Source organism: Sylvia atricapilla, chromosome 7, assembly GCF_009819655.1.
Source record: "Sylvia atricapilla isolate bSylAtr1 chromosome 7, bSylAtr1.pri, whole genome shotgun sequence".
NCBI classification, from domain to species: domain Eukaryota; kingdom Metazoa; phylum Chordata; class Aves; order Passeriformes; family Sylviidae; genus Sylvia; species Sylvia atricapilla.
Genome location: NC_089146.1, coordinates 36,940,557 through 36,957,281, shown reverse-complemented (window position 1 = coordinate 36,957,281; position 16,725 = coordinate 36,940,557). Strand labels below are relative to the sequence as shown.

The window sequence follows — 16,725 nt, the reverse complement described above, 5'->3', positions numbered from 1 at the left end:
CACTCAGTGAGTCAGAGGGGGAAATATCTGGGAATTCCTAATGGGAAATATCTCCCAATGGGTGTTTTTACCCCAGGTTTCACCAGAGGCATTGGAAGGTGTTCCACAACCTCCACTGAGCTCCGAATGTGGGTGAGGAGAATCCTGATGAGGCTTTGCATGGAGATTTTCTGAACCATGTCCTGGACTTCTGGGGATTCTGACCTCCCTTTTCACAGAGCTAAGATTTGCTCCTAAAACATGGCACAGAAGAGGAATATTTAGGGATTTTCAGCATCCCTGCACCACGACTGATTCCCTCAAACTTCCCAGCCGGGAGGTTTGGTTAAACCCCATAAATCTGGGCAGAAAGGGCCTCCAACTGTCCTGCCTCACACGTCAAAGGAGTCGTTTTATCACAACATCCATCAGCCATCCCAGCTCCTCCGAGGGGGAGGCTCAGTGATTTCTGGTTTCACGTTCTGCCAGATGCTGGGCTCTTTCATTCCCTGCCAGACAGGAACAGCCTCATAACTCACAGGCAGCACACGGTGCCATAAACCTCTTTGTGAGACACGCTTCCCATCCGTGAGGGTTAAAAAATACCACCCCATCTATTAAAAAAACAACAAACCCTAATAAGTGAGGAATTCTGGTGGAATAAGTAGCCCATGAGGCATGGCACTGGCTTAAAGCAGGAATTCTGCCTCCTCAGATTTTTTTCTAACACTTCCCAGATGGATAAAGACTGGCCAAAATAGGAGCAGCCTATAAAAAGCTGGTTTTGATCCAGTTCTGAGGGGAATCTGTCTCCTCACTTGGCACCCAGAGTCTGGAATTCCAGAACATTCCAGAACACACGGATGGCTCAGATGACCAGCAGGACCTGGAGCATTCCAGGCTGCTGAGCCTGGTGTCTTTGCCACCAGCAAAGCTCCACACCCTCCTGCTCCTTCTGGATCTCTCCATGCAAGAGTTGGGACCTCAGGAAAATGCAGCCCTGATACAAACCAGTCCTTTCCCAAGTTCAGCCTCGGTGTGGACCAAATCCAGGTCACATTAAACTTAATCCAGGCAATTTCTATCTTCCAGCTTTGCTGACAGCCTCAGCACTGAATTATTGATACCTAAATTCCATAAATTCCCATAAACTTGGAGTAGGACCAGTGGTAAATATAAATATCTCCCAAAACATCCAACCTGCAATCATTCCCTGTTCCCCTCTGCTTGATGTGGCATTATCCCAGAGGTGCTGCAGGAAGGGGATACCCGGAGAAAAAGGAATTGGGAATCTCCTCACTCACCCCAAGTGAGAAAGGAGAAGCAGCTCACACTTCCCAGGAAAAAATATTCCAGTTTAATCCCTACAAAAGCAAATTATAAAGCTTTTAAAGCTCGACTTCCCTGTCTTTAAGCCAAACTGAGGTGAATTAATGTCTGCCTCAGCCTCAGATCCATTTGGATAATCCTGCATTAGGGCTCCTATTGGAATGGAAAATGCCCTTGGAAATGGCACATCCCAGTTTAGGAAGGTGGATAAAATTCTCTCTTTAGTAAAAAATGCAAACTGGGAGATTACAGATACAGGGTGAAAAGGATTACAGATACAGGGTGGAGGATTACAGATACAGGGTGAAGGATTCCCAGTCAATCCCCAGCAAAGCAGTTTTCTGGGGAAAGGCCTTTTCCTGCCCTGCCCATTGGGATGGACATTCCCGAGGCCCTGAGATAAAGGAGGAAATCCCTTTCAGGTTCACAGCCATCCATCCAGAGGGGGATGGCTTCCCCAAAAAGAAAACAAATCATGCAAAGGACTTATCTGGTGTCATTGCACCGCTTTCTTAAAAGCCTCTTTTCCCAGTGGTAGCCAGCAAATCTCTGGAAATGCCAGAAGAAAGGGATTGTTCATATAAACACATCCATTTCCAGGGGAAGTTTACTCTTCCTATAGCCAGAGGATGTTTATTTTGTGGGAAAAGAGCACGTTAAAACTTTTCCTCCCTTCTCCAGCCCCGTTTCCCCGGCACTCAGGAACAGACATTCCTCATTCCCGAGGTTTGGCAGGTCAAGGCAAGTGGGAGCCCCAGTACACGAGTGGGGGAAAATAAATACAGGGAATAAAATGGATTAAAAAAAAATTAAAAAGAGCTTGGAGGTTAAAAATTTCTTGGCTGGGGCAGTAACAAAGGATGGCTGAGAAGTGTCAGCTCTGTGGGGTGATCCTAAATATCCCCTGGACCACAGGCTGAGATCCCAATCCCTGTCCCTGCCCTTTGGAAAGGTAGGGAATGTGGCTGGAATGCCAGGCAGGCTCAGTTCCCGATGCTGCCAGCAGGTTTTAGAGATGCAAAAAATCAATGCCAACGATTTGAACTCGGGTTTAACACACTCCTAATGAAGTTTAATGGGTGCCATTAGGAAAATTGGGAGCACCGGGCACGATCCATCATTATTGCACAGATAAATGGACAATGGGAATGAAGGATGTCTCGGGGGTTTTTTATCACTACTTAAACCAGCATCTTCTGTATCCAAAGGGAAAAGAGCACCAGGGAAAATCCCAGTGCCTCCAGGTGATTCCCAGGGTGGAACTGGGATTAAAACCAGCAAATATCCACTTGAAGGATGGGTTTGGGGCTTTCCAGTCCAATTCCAGGATCTCATCCCAGAGTTCTGAAGACTCCAAGGATGGAATTTGCACAGCTTCTCTGGGTTCCTGGAAGAGCAGACAGGAAACAGCTGAAAGCCCACTTTTTGCTTGTCTTGGGCATCAAAGCAGCTTTTACCATTATTTTTATTATTTTTTAATCATTTTAGATTTTATAAATTTTTGGTTTCTGGCTCCTCTGTTTCCAGAGCAAGGAATCCAGCAAGTCTGGGCATGGAAGGAGAATCCCAGATGAGATTTGGAGTTCAGTTTTCAGGCAGAGGCTGGTGGTGACTGAGAAAGTTCCCAAGTTCCTGAGGATCTCCCCTGTGCTGCAGCCTGCTCAAGGTGCCAAGAGGAAAGCAGGGTCCCAAAGAAAGAGAGAATTATGGAATCATGGAATGCTTTGGGTTGGAAAGGGGCTTAAAGCTCATCAGTTCCACCCATTCCATGGGCTCCCACCATCCCAGGCTGCTCCAGCCTGGCCTTGGACATTCCAGGGATCCAGGGGCAGCCACAGCTGCTCTGGGAATCCCAGCCCAGGCAGGAATTCCCAATTCCCAACCCCCCAGGCAGCCCTGCCCTCTGGCAGTGGGATCCATTCCCTGTGTCCTGTCCCTCCAGCCCTTGTCCCCAGTCCCTCTGCAGCTCTCCTGGAGCCCCTTCAGGCCCTGCCAGGGGCTCTGAGCTCTGCCTGGAGCCTTCCCTTCTCCAGGGGAACATTCCCAGCTCTGCCTGGAGCCTTCCCTTCTCCAGGGGAACATTCCCAGCTCTGCCTGGAGCCTTCCCTTCTCCAGGGGAACATTCCCAGCTCTGCCTGGAGCCTTCCCTTCTCCAGGGGAACATTCCCAGCTCTGCCTGGAGCCTTCCCTTCTCCAGGGGAACATTCCCAGCTCTGCCTGGAGCCTTCCCTTCTCCAGGGGAACATTCCCAGCTCTCCTGGAGCCCCTCCAGGCCCTGCCAGGTCTCTCCAGATCCTTCTCCTCTCCAGGCTGGACAATCCCAATTCTCTCAGCCTTTCCCTCTGACCATCTCCACGGTCTCCTCTGGACTCTCCAGCAGCTCCTTCCCATGCTGGAGATCCCTGAGGAAAAGGAACGTCTCAGTAACAGCAGGAAAAAACCTGGTCGTGAACTTTGAGGTTCACCTCCGGAACCGCTGCAGGTTTTGGGCACAGAGGAGTTTCCCTGAGCTGAACCCACGTGGATTTCTCCAAAAAAAGGCTTTCAAAGGAGGAATCAGGAATCCTGTTGTGTGCATTCCTTCCTCTGCCTCAAACCGAGAGCAGCAATCTCCCAGGGAAGGATTTAATCAAAGCCAGCTGCTAATTACTTTCCTGACACCAGGGGAGAAGGATGTCGGCATCCAAAAGATCTGGAAGATTTTTTTTTTTTCCTTATTAATATTTGATAAATCCGTAATTGGATCGTTTGATTTCGCAGTCTCCTTTGACTAGAAACTTTATTGAAATGAATCTTTATGAATTCAGGCCACAAACGTCAGGGGCTGATAACTCAGGGATTGATTGGAGTATCTGGAAGTGGCAACCCTGGAGAGCAGATAAATTGGGATTGCCTAAGGACAAGTCAATAGAGGCTGGATTTAATCCAGAGTGCTTCCTATTAGAGGGCATAAATTACATTCTGTAAAGAGTTAAAGTTGAATTTCTCCCATTTCTCATCTTTTTTTTTTTTTTTTCTGAAGTTCAGACATTCCACACGAACATTTCATTCCAAAGCAAAACGAGAATTAAGTGTGCTAACATTGAATTAATAAAAGGGTTGAGTGGCATCCAATAGTGAGCAAACGTGCTCACGGACAAGTCCAAAAATCGAAATTGCAACATTATAGCTACTTAATGCTTCACATTGTTTAGGAATGGATATCACAATTTCCTCTCAATCCCGGTAAAATAAAGCAGAAGCTTTATTAAATGCAGTAAGGGCATTGTAAGGCTGAGTATTATTACCACGGACACGAATCCAATGTCTTGCTCTGATTTTGAACTATGGAAACCTCTGGAACTGGTTTATGTTAATACATTTCTGCTAATAAACCAGTGGCAAAGCAAAATAAACGCCCAGAAACCTCTGGTTTAGAAGGAAAATAAATTCAGGGCCTTGAGCAGAGTCATCGAGGGATGGGAACGCCCAAACTTTTATTTGAGAGAGATTAAAATTCCCTTTCCTTAAGCAATAACGCTGTTTGGAACAGACAGCAAAGAAATGGGGAAAAAAAAAAAAAAAAAAAAAAAAAAAAAAAAAAAAAAAAAAAAAAAAAAAAAAGAATAACTCTAATCCTTGGGGCTGTGACCATTCCCTGGGCAGCCTGGCCAGAGCTTTTCCATTAAAAAAAACCCCAAAAAACCAAAATAAACCAGGGAGGGAAGCCATGGAAGAAAGTTTTTAACATTTTATTATTATCTTGTATAAGTTATTTGAGGTCCTGCCCTGAAGTTTTGTGGCAGAAATGTCACTGATGCTCCCCATTCCCAGCGAACCCACAGCCTCGCGCTTTTCCTTACCGGAATCACCTCCACCCTTTCAATTCCCTTCCAATAAACCCCCTTTTTCCCCCTTTTTCTCCCCGTTTTCCACTTTATGGATCCTCAGGAATGACGGGCAGGGGCCTGAGGGCGGCTGACGCTCCGTGACTCCCCCCTGGTGTCCGCCGCGGGTAATGCCGCACCCACGGGCGCCCTTCGCCGCCTCTCACACGGGGCAACACCGGCTCGGGAGCACCGAGGGGACACGCCAGCCCCGCCAGGACCGACCCCAGCCCCGCCAGGACCGACCCCAGCCCCGCCGATCCCACGGGAACCTCCCCAGCCCCGCCGGCCCCGCCGCCATCGCCGCTTCCCCTCACGGCCTCTCACCGCCCCTCCCGCAGCCCTGAGCAACCGAACGCCGAGCGGCGGATTCCGCGCGGTTCCGGCCCCGCGCCCATCGAGGTGTCGGCGCATCGACTGGCTCAGCCTGGGGGCGCGCGAGAGGGCGTGGTGAGGGCGGGTGAGCGCCGCCATTTTGCAGGAAGAGGTGAGCGGGGCCGGGAGTTTTTTTTTTCTTTTCCTTTTTTCCTGCTTTTTTCTCCGCTTTTTCCGTTTCCTTCTCGTTTCCCGTCAGCTGTCGGTGCCTGTTGCCGGCAGCGCCGCTCCTGAGGCACGGGGGAGCGCGGGGGAGGCCGTGTGGGGCGGGTGGAGTGTAAGGAGGCTTCGGGGCTGGGGAGTCCAGCGTCTTCTTCTTCTCCTTTTCCCTTTCCTTTATTTTTTTTCTTGTCCGTTTTCTGTTCTCTCCCCTCCGCTCTGCTCTTTTGCAGGGGTATCGGGGCCTGTCAGCGAGGGGAGAGCAGCGTCTGCCATGGCCAATGTGAGTGAGCGGCGCCGCGTCTTGTGGATATCCCGGGAACGGCGGAGTTGAGGATTAAATAGAGTTACAAACAGGTTTGGGTGGGGGAAAAGACTGAAAAAATTACTTTAATTCCAACACCCTGGACCTCTTTCATTATCCCAGGGATTGAGAGGCAGCCACAGCTTCTGTCAAACCTCATCATTTTTTCCTCATATCCCCAACCCAGCCCTCCCTCAGCTCCAATATCCCAGCAATAATATCACTGAGGATTAAATCCGGTTTTTTTCCCCGTGCTTTTCCTCTTCTCCTGGCCTCAGCCAAAAGCAATTCCACGTTGCTGGAGCACTCAGCTGATTTAAACACCTTTTATTGATTTTTTTTTTTGTTTTTATTGCTCTCGCCACGAGGACATGAGTGGTTCCTTTATCTCCCTCGCTGTTGGTTCTTGTGCAATGCCAGGTGTGCAAATATTTGCCTGAGTGAGCTGTAATTAGTGACAGCTCCCAGTTAAGTGAGGCTGATAATAAGGAAAAATGCTCTTTTCTGCTAATTACACCTCGGCTGTAATTGTTTACATCTGTTTATAACATCGTCATCATGCAGAAATTAATCTCAATAGTGACTTTGCATAATAGGGGAAAAAAAAAAAAGTGATTCGAGTGGGATCAGGTTTTTGTTGTTCCAGGAACCTTTTAAAGCTGTTTCACAATGAGACAGCTGCAGGCTTGAACTCTAAATAATCGATTGAAGTCATAAATTAAATGTGCTTTTAAGTATTTCATAATTTGGTAGAAATTATTTTATATTTACACAGAGCTGCTGGATGAGAAACCTGCTGCTGCCTTAGGATCTGATACTTTAAATACAATTTTTATATTAAACTTCCAAACAGCACCATTTATCCTCTTTTTTTTTTTTTTTTTTTTAATGTAAGTTACTTCTGAAAGTGCCTCTTTTGGTGTAAACTTGCATAAATTTTTATAGAATCAAACCTCCAGCACTTGAGGAAAATCCTTTTTATGGGATTTTCTCCAAAGAATTGCTATTCCTCACCTGAAAAGTTGAATTTTATAAAAAACACCCACATTGTGCCAGGTGGGATTTGTGTTTTCCGGGGTCACATGGATGGAAATAATCCTGGAGACAATCCCTCTCCATAATTCAGTTTATATTAGTTTTAGTTGTATAATTAACTATTTAAACTAATTAGTTTTAGCTTTAATTATGGTACTGAGTTTTTGTTTATATATATATTTAAATAATTTTTAAATATTTTTATTTATTTCTATTTATAAGCTTAAATTTTCAGGGCTTTTTCCTCACGTGAGAGGCTTAAAAGTGGTACTACAAAAATGAAAATTAAAGCTTAAAAAAAAATTAAAATTACCACTATTTTTAGGGCTTTTTTTCTTTGCTTGGACTAGCAAAATATAAAAACAACAATCATATACTTCTCTATAGTGATGTTCCAGCTGGTCATAACTAAAATTTTAATACAATTATCAAGGGAGGATTTTTCTGGTGACTTCCAAAGCTGTGTTTAAATTATTATTTTGATTTTTTTTTCTTTTTTTCTGTCTCCTCAGGTGCTCTGTAACAGAGCCAGATTGGTCACCTACCTGCCAGGCTTTTATTCCTTAGTCAAAAGGATTGGGAATGCCAAAGCTTTTTCCACTGCAGGATCCTCGGGCTCAGATGAGCCTCACGTGGCTGCTGCACCCCCTGATTTATGTGAGGAAAAAAACCCAAATTTCTTCCTTTAAAATCCTAATTTGGGAGTGGGGTTTTAGATTTGGGCAGTGCTGATGTTTCTTATCAAATCCTGGGGTGGGAGAGAGGTTTTCCTCTTGGGATTTCCCTTTGGGATTTTCCCTTTGGGGGTTTCCTATTGGATTTTCCCTTTGGGGGTTTCCCCCTTTTGGGGTTTTCCCCATTTTGGGGTCTTTCCCCTTTTGGGATTTTCCCCCTTTTGGGATTTTCCCCCTTTTGGGTTCTTTCCCCTTTTGGGGTTTTCCCCCTTTTGGGGTTTTCCCCCTTTTGGGGTTTTCCCCTTGGGTTTCCTTGCTTTCTTTGTGTGGGAGAAGGGTTTTCCTTGGGTTTTTCCTTGGGGTTTTTCCTTGGGGTTTTTCCTTGGGGTTTTTCCTTGGGGTTTTTCCTTGGGGTTTTTCCTTGGGGTTTTTCCTTGGGGTTTTTCCTTGGGTTTTTCCTTGGGGTTTTCTCCTGTGGGAGGGGGGTTTTGCTTTAGGTTTTCCCTTGGGTTTTCTTGCTTTCCTCCTGTAGGAGAAGGGTTTTCCTTGGGGTATTCCTGCTTTCCTCATGCAGGAGAGGCATTTTCCCATGAGTTTTCCTGCTTTTGTCCTGTGAGAGAGGGGTTTTCCCTTGACTTTTCCTGCTTTCCTCATATGGGAGAGAGGACAACCCAAAGGAAAACCTGCTTTCCTGCTGTGGATGAGGCATTTTCCCTTGGGTTTTCCTGCTTGCCTCTTGTGGGAGAGACCCTTTCCCTTGTGTTTTCCTCCTTTTTTGTGGAGTTTTTGGGGGATTTGCTGACTGGAATCTCTGCAGGTCCCAGGACAGTGTGGCCAGACGAGGTGATGGGACCTTTTGGTCCCCAGGATCAGAGGTTCCAACTGCCTGGGAACATTGGCTTCGACTGCCACCTCCATGGCACAGCTTCCCAGAAGAAATCCCAAACTTCCAAGAGCCTCCCTGATATTTTAGCAGAGCCCTCAGCCAGTGAGAGGCACGAGTTTGTCATGGCACAATACATCAATGAATTCCAGGTGAGAACAAACCTTTTTCTGGGAGAAAAGCAGAACTGATCTCTCCTTTCTGCCTGGAAAAGGGATTTTTCTGGAAATCTGAACTTTACTGGGTTGAGCAAAAAGTGCCACAGTTGGGTTTTTTAGGAGAAAAGATGTCAGGCTGTTTTGAAGCAGCATTTTTGGAGTGATTAATGGGAGAATTCCACTCTCCAGATCTGCTGATTGCTGAGTCTCCCCACATTTTACTGAATAAATTAGAAATTTCCTTCAGGATTTTATTGAGTGGATCTGGATTTACAAAGTTTGGGCAAATGTTTAGATCTAAAAAACCCATGGAATTGACACAGGAATCCCCCAGCCTCACCAGGAGAGGATTCAGCTTCAGAATAAAATTAAATTTTACTGAATAAATTAGAAGTTCCCTTCAGGATTTTATTGACTGGATCAGGATTTACAAAGTTTGGGCAAATATTTAGTCCTAAAAACCCCATGGAATTCACACAGGAGTCCCCCAGCCCCACAATGAGGAGATTCAGATGAGTAAAATTGAATTTTACTGAGTAAAACTGAATGTTTCCTTCAGGATTTTATTGGATGGATCAGGATTTACAAAGTTTGGGCAATGTTTAGATCTAAACCCCCACAAAATTCCCACAGGAATCCCCCAAAAACCCCACAAAAAGAGGATCAGATTCATCATTATCAATCAGAATTATCGATTGGTAATTGCAGCACAATCCCAACATTCAGGCTCTGGGTTTGGAATGTTCAGATTTTGGGATTCAGGGAGAAAATCTCCATTGGAGAAGTGCTGGGTCCTGGATTTTGTGAATGAGCATTTGGATCCCAAAGGGGTTGGGAATATCAGCTTCTGGAAATTGCCTAGGTTCTATTTTCAGCTTGGCTGGATCCTAAAAAACCCTAAAAAAAAGGGCTTTTTTTTTTTTTTTTTTTTTTCCTGAAAAGCCACCAGAAAATTCTGGTTTAGTTCATTTTATTCAAGATCGGGGAATGCCTGGAATTTATCAGTTAATTTTGTATTAAATAATTCAGATAATTATTTCAGATCATGAACAAAAAAATCCTGTATTTCTATTATGTAAAATATATATATTATATAGTATATTCTACATTTATATTACATTTCTGTTACATGCTATAATATTTCTGTATTGATATTTACTCTGCTTTAACATAATACAGATCCAATAAAATACAAAACTTTGGCATTTCTATTAAATATCAATATTTCTGTGTGGATTTAAGTAACACCAAAATCTATTTTATTATCTTTTATTATCTTTTAATATCTGTCCTTTATTGTCCTTTATTGTCCTTTATTGTCCTTTAATAATATTCTTATTTTAATATTTAATATAAAATCTGTGAAGTCCCATTGCAAATCATCTGAAACTGCTCAAGTGCCTCTGATCACTGAACACTATTTTGATGTACAGAGTTATTCCTGTTTGATATTAACTGAGGAAAATTTGGATTTTTGGGCTTTTTTAGGGATCTGCTGCTCCCCAAAAGCAGCAGATCAACAATGCTGAGACCTACTTTGAGAATGCCAAGGTGGAGTGTGCCGTGCAAGCCTGTCCTGAGCTGCTGAGAAAAGGTTTTCACTTCATTTTATTTTATTTATAGCCAAGAAAATCCCAACTTTTAAAGTGTAAAAGCGGTGCAGGAAATGCCCTGCCACTGACAGCACAGAGTGTGCTGCAGAAAAGGTGAATTCAGGGTAAATAATCACAAAAATCCCTTTGTTGAGAATGGAAACCAAAGCTTTGCTGGTGGCAGTATATAATATTTAATTTCAAATGTCATTTTCGGTTGTTGTTTTAGTGCCAGGGGAATTCTGGATTTAATTCCTTGTCTAAAATCCAGTTGTCAGATCCTTTGGAATTACTGGAATTTCAACAAATTGAAATCACAAAAATTTGATTTGTGTTTTAATTTATTCAGGAAGGAAAGTACAATTTAAATGGGAATAAAACCAATTTGAAAAGGGAAATCTGCCTGAAATGTTGATCACATCCTTTGGAAAACAAAACAAGAAATGGGAATCACAAAACTTCAAGTTGTGTTTGAATTTATTCACGGAAGAAATTACTGAAATTAATTGGGAATAAAACCAATTTTAAAATGGAAATCTGCTTGAAATGTTGGTCAGATCCTTTGGAGTTTTTAAATAAAACAACAAATCGGAATCACAAAAATTTCAAATTGCCTTTTAATTTATTCAGGAAGGAAATAACTGAAATTAAATGGGAATAAAACCAATTTTAAAAGGGCAATCTGCCTGAAATGTTGGTCAGATCCTTCGGGACCGCTAAACAAAACAACACACGAGAATCACAAAACTCCAACTTTTGATTTTTATTTGTTCAGGAAAGAAATGGCTGAAATTAAATGGGAATAAAACAGATTTTAAAATGGAAATCTGCTTGAAATGTTGGTCAAATCATTTGGAATTTCTAAGTAAAACAACAACAGGAATCACAAAACTTCAATTTGTGTTTTCATTTATTTGGAAAGGAAACGTATGGAATTAAATAGGACTAAAACAAATTCTAAAAGGGCAATCTGCCTGAAATGTTGGTCAGATCCTTTGGAATTACCAAATAAAACAGCAAATGGGAATCACAAAACTTCAATTTGTGTTCTCAGTTTATTTAGGAAGGAAATGACAAATTAAATGAGAATAAAACCAATTCTAAAAGGGCAATCTGCCTGAAATGCTGGTCAGATCCTTTAGATTTTTTAAATAAAACAACAAACTGTAATCACAAAAATTTCAATTTGTATTTTCATTTACTCAGGAGGGAAATAACTAAAATTAATTGAGAATAAAACCAATTCTAAAAGGGCAATCTGCCTGAAATGTTGGTCAGATCCTTTGGAATTCCTGAAGAAAACAACAAATGGGAATCACAAAACTTCAATTTGTGTTCTCAGTTTATTTAGGAAGGAAATGACAAATTAAATGAGAACAAAACCAATTCTAAAAGGGCAATCTGCCTGAAATGTTGGTCAGATCCTTCGGAACCGCTAAACAAAACAACACATGAGAATCACAACACTCCAACTTTTGGTTTTAATTTATTCAGGCAATAAATGGCTGAAGTTCAAGGGCCCTCAGCCCCTTTAGAAAGGACAGTGTTGCAGGGCTGCCTGCTCTTTGCCCACTGCAGATTTCGAGTCGCTGTTCCCGGAGGCGAGCTCCAAACGTCTGACGGTGCTGACAGTGACCCAGAAAAGCCAACACGACATGACAGTGTGGAGCCACGAGGTGGAGGAGGAGAGGGAGATGCTCCTGGAGAATGTGAGTTCACCATCCTTTCATTCCTCACTGCTTGTCTGCCTCTGGTAGTGTGTTTTTAAAGCGTTTTAGAATTAATGCTTTTCGCTTACAAAATGGAGATTTTTTTTTTTTCCTCCTCCCTAGGGGGGGAATTATATTATTTAATAGATGTTTAATATAATCATAACGCCATTATAATATTATTTATATATTTATTCGTTTAAATTACATATTAATTATTGTTGCACTATTAATATAATTATACTGATTATTTATCAATAAATTATATTAATTTTTATATAATTAAGATAGTGTTCCCCAGGGGAGTATTATATTAATTATATATCAATATTTATGTTAATATTAATGTATTAGCAGTATTATATTAATATAATACGTAATATTAACGTTATGTACAATATTAATATTATTTAGAAATGTATACTAACATATCAATACATTTTTATAATTAATAATATAGATTGATATATATTAATATAGAGTTATATATTAATATATGTTTGTACTTAATATATAATTATACACTTTATATAATTATATATAATATAATATAATTTATTATATTATAGTGTATTATATAATAATAGTTTTATGTTATTTATAAATAATAAAATTTATTTATAATTTTTTTTATTCTTTTATGTGAAATATCTGCTTAGAATTCCTAATTTCTGCAGAGTGGGGTGAGCCAAAAGTCAGTTAAAACGTTACAGGAGATTAATAAAGGTGCTTGATTGTTGTCCTGATCCAGCAGCTCTTTTCTCACTTATTTCATTCTGTTTTCACTCACTTATTTTAGTCCAATGGATTTTGTGGGATTTTGCTGCTGGTTTTATTTTCCTGTCATTTAATTAAATGCAGAGTCTCATCTGAGCACTTTTTTCTGGTCAAAAATGTGAAAATCCCCAATTTCTTTGGTGGGTTTTTTTCCTACTTTAAAGGAAGTTTTAATTCCTTTAATGGATTTCACTTCTGTTATTTCATCTGAACCTTGTCCTGGTGTTTTACCCCTAGAGGGCTCTGAAATTCCCTTTATTTCCCATAATTTTACCATTTCCCCACCGAGTGTCGCTGTTCACTGCTGCTCATTCCCCCTCAGCACCTCAGAAAAAAAAAAAAAAAAACAAAAAAAGAACATTTCTACCTATTATCTGTAAAATAGCCCCAAACCCACCGTTTAATCTGTAAATAAATCACATTGATGCCTGAAATTAATCTGGGAATATCCTAAAATGCAAACGTGGGCGCTCTAAAACAACCACAAAATAAAGGAATCAACATTAAAATGACACAGAAATTAAAATTCCCTTCGTTTTCAGGGTGTTCTTCTCTTGGAATTATTTCTGGGCTGTTGCTCTTTGGCGTTTTAATCTGGTCTTAATTATGTGTTAATTGGCATCTTTCTTCCTCAGGCACCTCCCTGTCGAGTCTAATCCAGTCACTGAGTTACAAACAGCAAATTCACAGGGAAATGTTGGTTTGCTTGGCAGAATTCACCTGAAAAATCCTCCTTTCAGGGCCTAAAAAAATGAAGTTTTACAGCCAAAAAATGAAGTTTTACGGCCAGATCTAAATATTTGCATTAATTCAGCTCAAAGTGTTAATTAACCTCATTCTGAGGGGGTTGTTCCGACACCAAAAGAGATCCTGGGTCAGAATGTTCTGTATAAAATTGGGATATTTGGGATTTCATTTACAGTTTGGACATTATTAATTATTAAAGCCTTCAAAATACGGAATTTACTGGGGGAAATTTCCCTTATTTTGAACTAATACAGAATTTGCTGTAAAGAATGAATCCCCCTTATTTCCAATTAACACAGAATTTGCTGTAAAGGATAATTTTCCCTTATTGTGAACTAATACAGAATTTACAGTAAAGTAAAATGTGGGTAAAATGAGGATAAAATGAGGTAAATTTGGGTTAAATTAGGGTAAAATTCCATAATTTTGAATTAACACAGAATTTACTGTAAAGGCTAAATTTCCCTTATTTTGAATTAAATACAGAATTTTCTGTAAAGAGTAAAATTCCCTCATTTTTGAACTAACACAGAATTTACTGTAAAGTAAAACTTGGGTAAAATGATGTAAATGAGGGTAAAATTCGGGTAAAATTCCCTCATTTTGAACTAACATTGAATTTACTGGAAACAATGAATTTCCCTTATTTTGAACTAATACAGAATTTGCTGTAAAAGGTAAATTTCCCTTATTTGGAATTAATACAGAATTTACTGTAAAATAAAATTTGGGTAAAATGAGGTAAATTAGGGTAAAATTCTCTCATTTTGAGCTAACGCAGGATTTGTTGTAAAAGATAAATTTCCCTTTTTTGAACTGACACAAAATTTACTGTAAAGGGTAAATTTCCTTCATTTTGAACTAACACAGAATTTGTTGTAAGAGGTAAATTTCCCTTATTTTGGACCTTTAAGAGACTGAACCCAAATAAACCCGATTTTTATAAATTTGGAACCTTGAGCTGCTACAGGGCACCAATTGCAGAGAAAATCCAATTTTTAGAACTGTAAGTAAATAAAGGATTTTATTTACAACAGGTCAAGTTAGAAATGATTCTTTTGGTGTAAAAACCTCATTTGATACCTTTATTTTCCCTTTTTTTTTTTGTTTTTCCTTTCAGTTCATCAATGGTGCCAAGGAAATCTGCTATGCAATTTCTTCTGAGGGTTACTGGGCTGATTTCATTGATCCATCCTCAGGACTGGCAGTAAGTTCTTGCTGTGTGGAATGTGACTTAAATCCAACTTTTTCCAGGATAAATCCCTTTCAGAAATTAGGATTATAACCAGCAGCTCAACTCTGTGTCAGCTCTCAGGGCAGGGACATTGTGAGGAAATTAAATTGGAGTTTAGGGAATTGGAGAAGTTTTATTCCCCAAATCCTTTGGGCATTTTATTCCATCCCCAGGTAACTTGGGAACCCTGACACCTGGGCAGGTGAAGATTTAAAAAAAAAAAAATTCTTTGCACCTGGTAATGATCCCCCCCAAAAAAATGAACTTTTTGTTCCTCTGGAACAGTGGGAGCTTTCAGTGAGAGGTGAATTTTAGTCTGAGCTCTGCTAAAAGCCTCTCACAGCTCAAAGGGATGGGGGCAAAGCTCATCTTAGTGGGGTTTTATTTAAAAACACTGCAAAAACCAGATTTATTGTGTCAACAGAGGCACACAGAGCATGGTTATGAGGTAGAACAGACAGTTCAGGGGTGGAAAAACTTCCCACAATTTCCATTCCCTGAAGGAATTAGGGGTTGATGGGAGTGGGGGTTTGTCCTCAACCTCCAGCAGAAACATCCTGGCCAAGAATCAGGAGAGGCTTTTAAATCAGAAACTTCCTCCTGAGATAAAGAGCTGAAATCTCTTTTAATTTAGGTTTACAGCTGAAATACCAGTTTAATTTAAACACCTGTTTGCAACTGAAATACCAGTTTTTGCAACTGAAATACCAGTTTTTGCAACTGAAATACCAGTTTTTGCAACTGAAAAATCATTTTAATTTAAATACCTGTTTGCAACTGAAATATCTGAAATAATTTAATTTAACCTGAAAAAAACTGGAATTGTTTAATTTAAACATCTGTTTCCCATTTAATCAACATTTTTGCTCTTCTAACCGATTTTCTGTAAGAGTTTCCTGCATAAATTGTTCATTTTTTGCTGTTTCTTAGGAAGTTTCTGTCCTTAGTCTCTGTGTTGTTTGTGCTGGTTCTGGCTGGGTTCTGCTCTGAATTCCTGCAGATTTCCAAGGTTGAAAGGGTTGGGATCTAAACTCCAAAAGATCCAAACTCCAAAGATCCAAATTCCATCCAGAACCAAAGCAAAACCTTCCAAACAACTCCAAACTCCTCCAACGGCTGAACTCAAGCTTTGCCTTCAAGATTTTAAACCCTCTTTGTTTCTGTTGGTTTTCTCTTCAGTTTTTCGGGCCTTAGAGCAACAACAGCTGAACTCAGGCTTTGCTTTCACGATTTTAAACCCTTCACGTGGCAAATCCTCTGTGTTTTTTTGTTGTTTCTGTTATTTTTCTGTTCAGTTTTTCGGGCCTTACACCAACAACCCCCTGCTGGAGACGGACGAGCGTTACCGGCACTTGGGATTTTCCGTGGACGACCTGGGCTGCTGCAAAGTCATCAGGCACAACCTTTGGGGCACCCACGTGGTCGTGGGCAGCATTTTCACCAACGCTGAGCCCGACAGCCCCATCATGAGGAAACTCAGTGGGGACTGAGCCCTCCCTCAGCTTCCTCCTGGGACCTTCGTGTCCTTTGACTTTTGGGTGATTTTTCTCCTCCTCCCTCGGCATCATCAGGAGTTCTTCACTTCCAAGTGTTCTTAGAGAATAAAAAAGTAGCTGGTATTTATTTGGAGTTGTTTTTGGGGGGATGTGTGTTCACCAGAGGTGGCTTTGGGATGTGGATTTGAAAGGAATTCTTATTTCCTTTTCTTGAATTTGCCATTTTTGATCTCCGATAATTCTTTCACTGGGATTCTTTTCCCTCAGCATCATCAGGAGTTCTTCACTTCCAAGTGTTCTTAGAGAATAAAAAGTAGCTGGTATTTATTTGTAGTTGTTTTGGGGGGATGTGTGTTCACCAGAGGTGGCTTTGGAATGTGGATTGAAAAGAATTCTTTTTTTTTTTTT

The 16,725-nt window shown here is 41.0% G+C and overlaps 1 protein-coding gene across 1 annotated transcript; it reads left to right on the top strand.

Annotated features, from left to right (window-relative positions):
• The first annotated feature begins 5,607 nt into the window (after positions 1-5,607).
• MMADHC (metabolism of cobalamin associated D) lies at positions 5,608-16,644 on the top strand. Its single transcript, XM_066323211.1, has 8 exons — positions 5,608-5,661; positions 5,942-5,991; positions 7,560-7,704; positions 8,539-8,756; positions 10,251-10,356; positions 11,933-12,063; positions 14,708-14,794; positions 16,117-16,644. Exons 2-8 carry the CDS (start codon positions 5,983-5,985, stop codon positions 16,309-16,311), a joined length of 891 nt encoding a protein of 296 aa, XP_066179308.1. The 5' UTR covers positions 5,608-5,661; positions 5,942-5,982; the 3' UTR covers positions 16,312-16,644.
• The last annotated feature ends 81 nt before the right edge of the window (positions 16,645-16,725 follow it).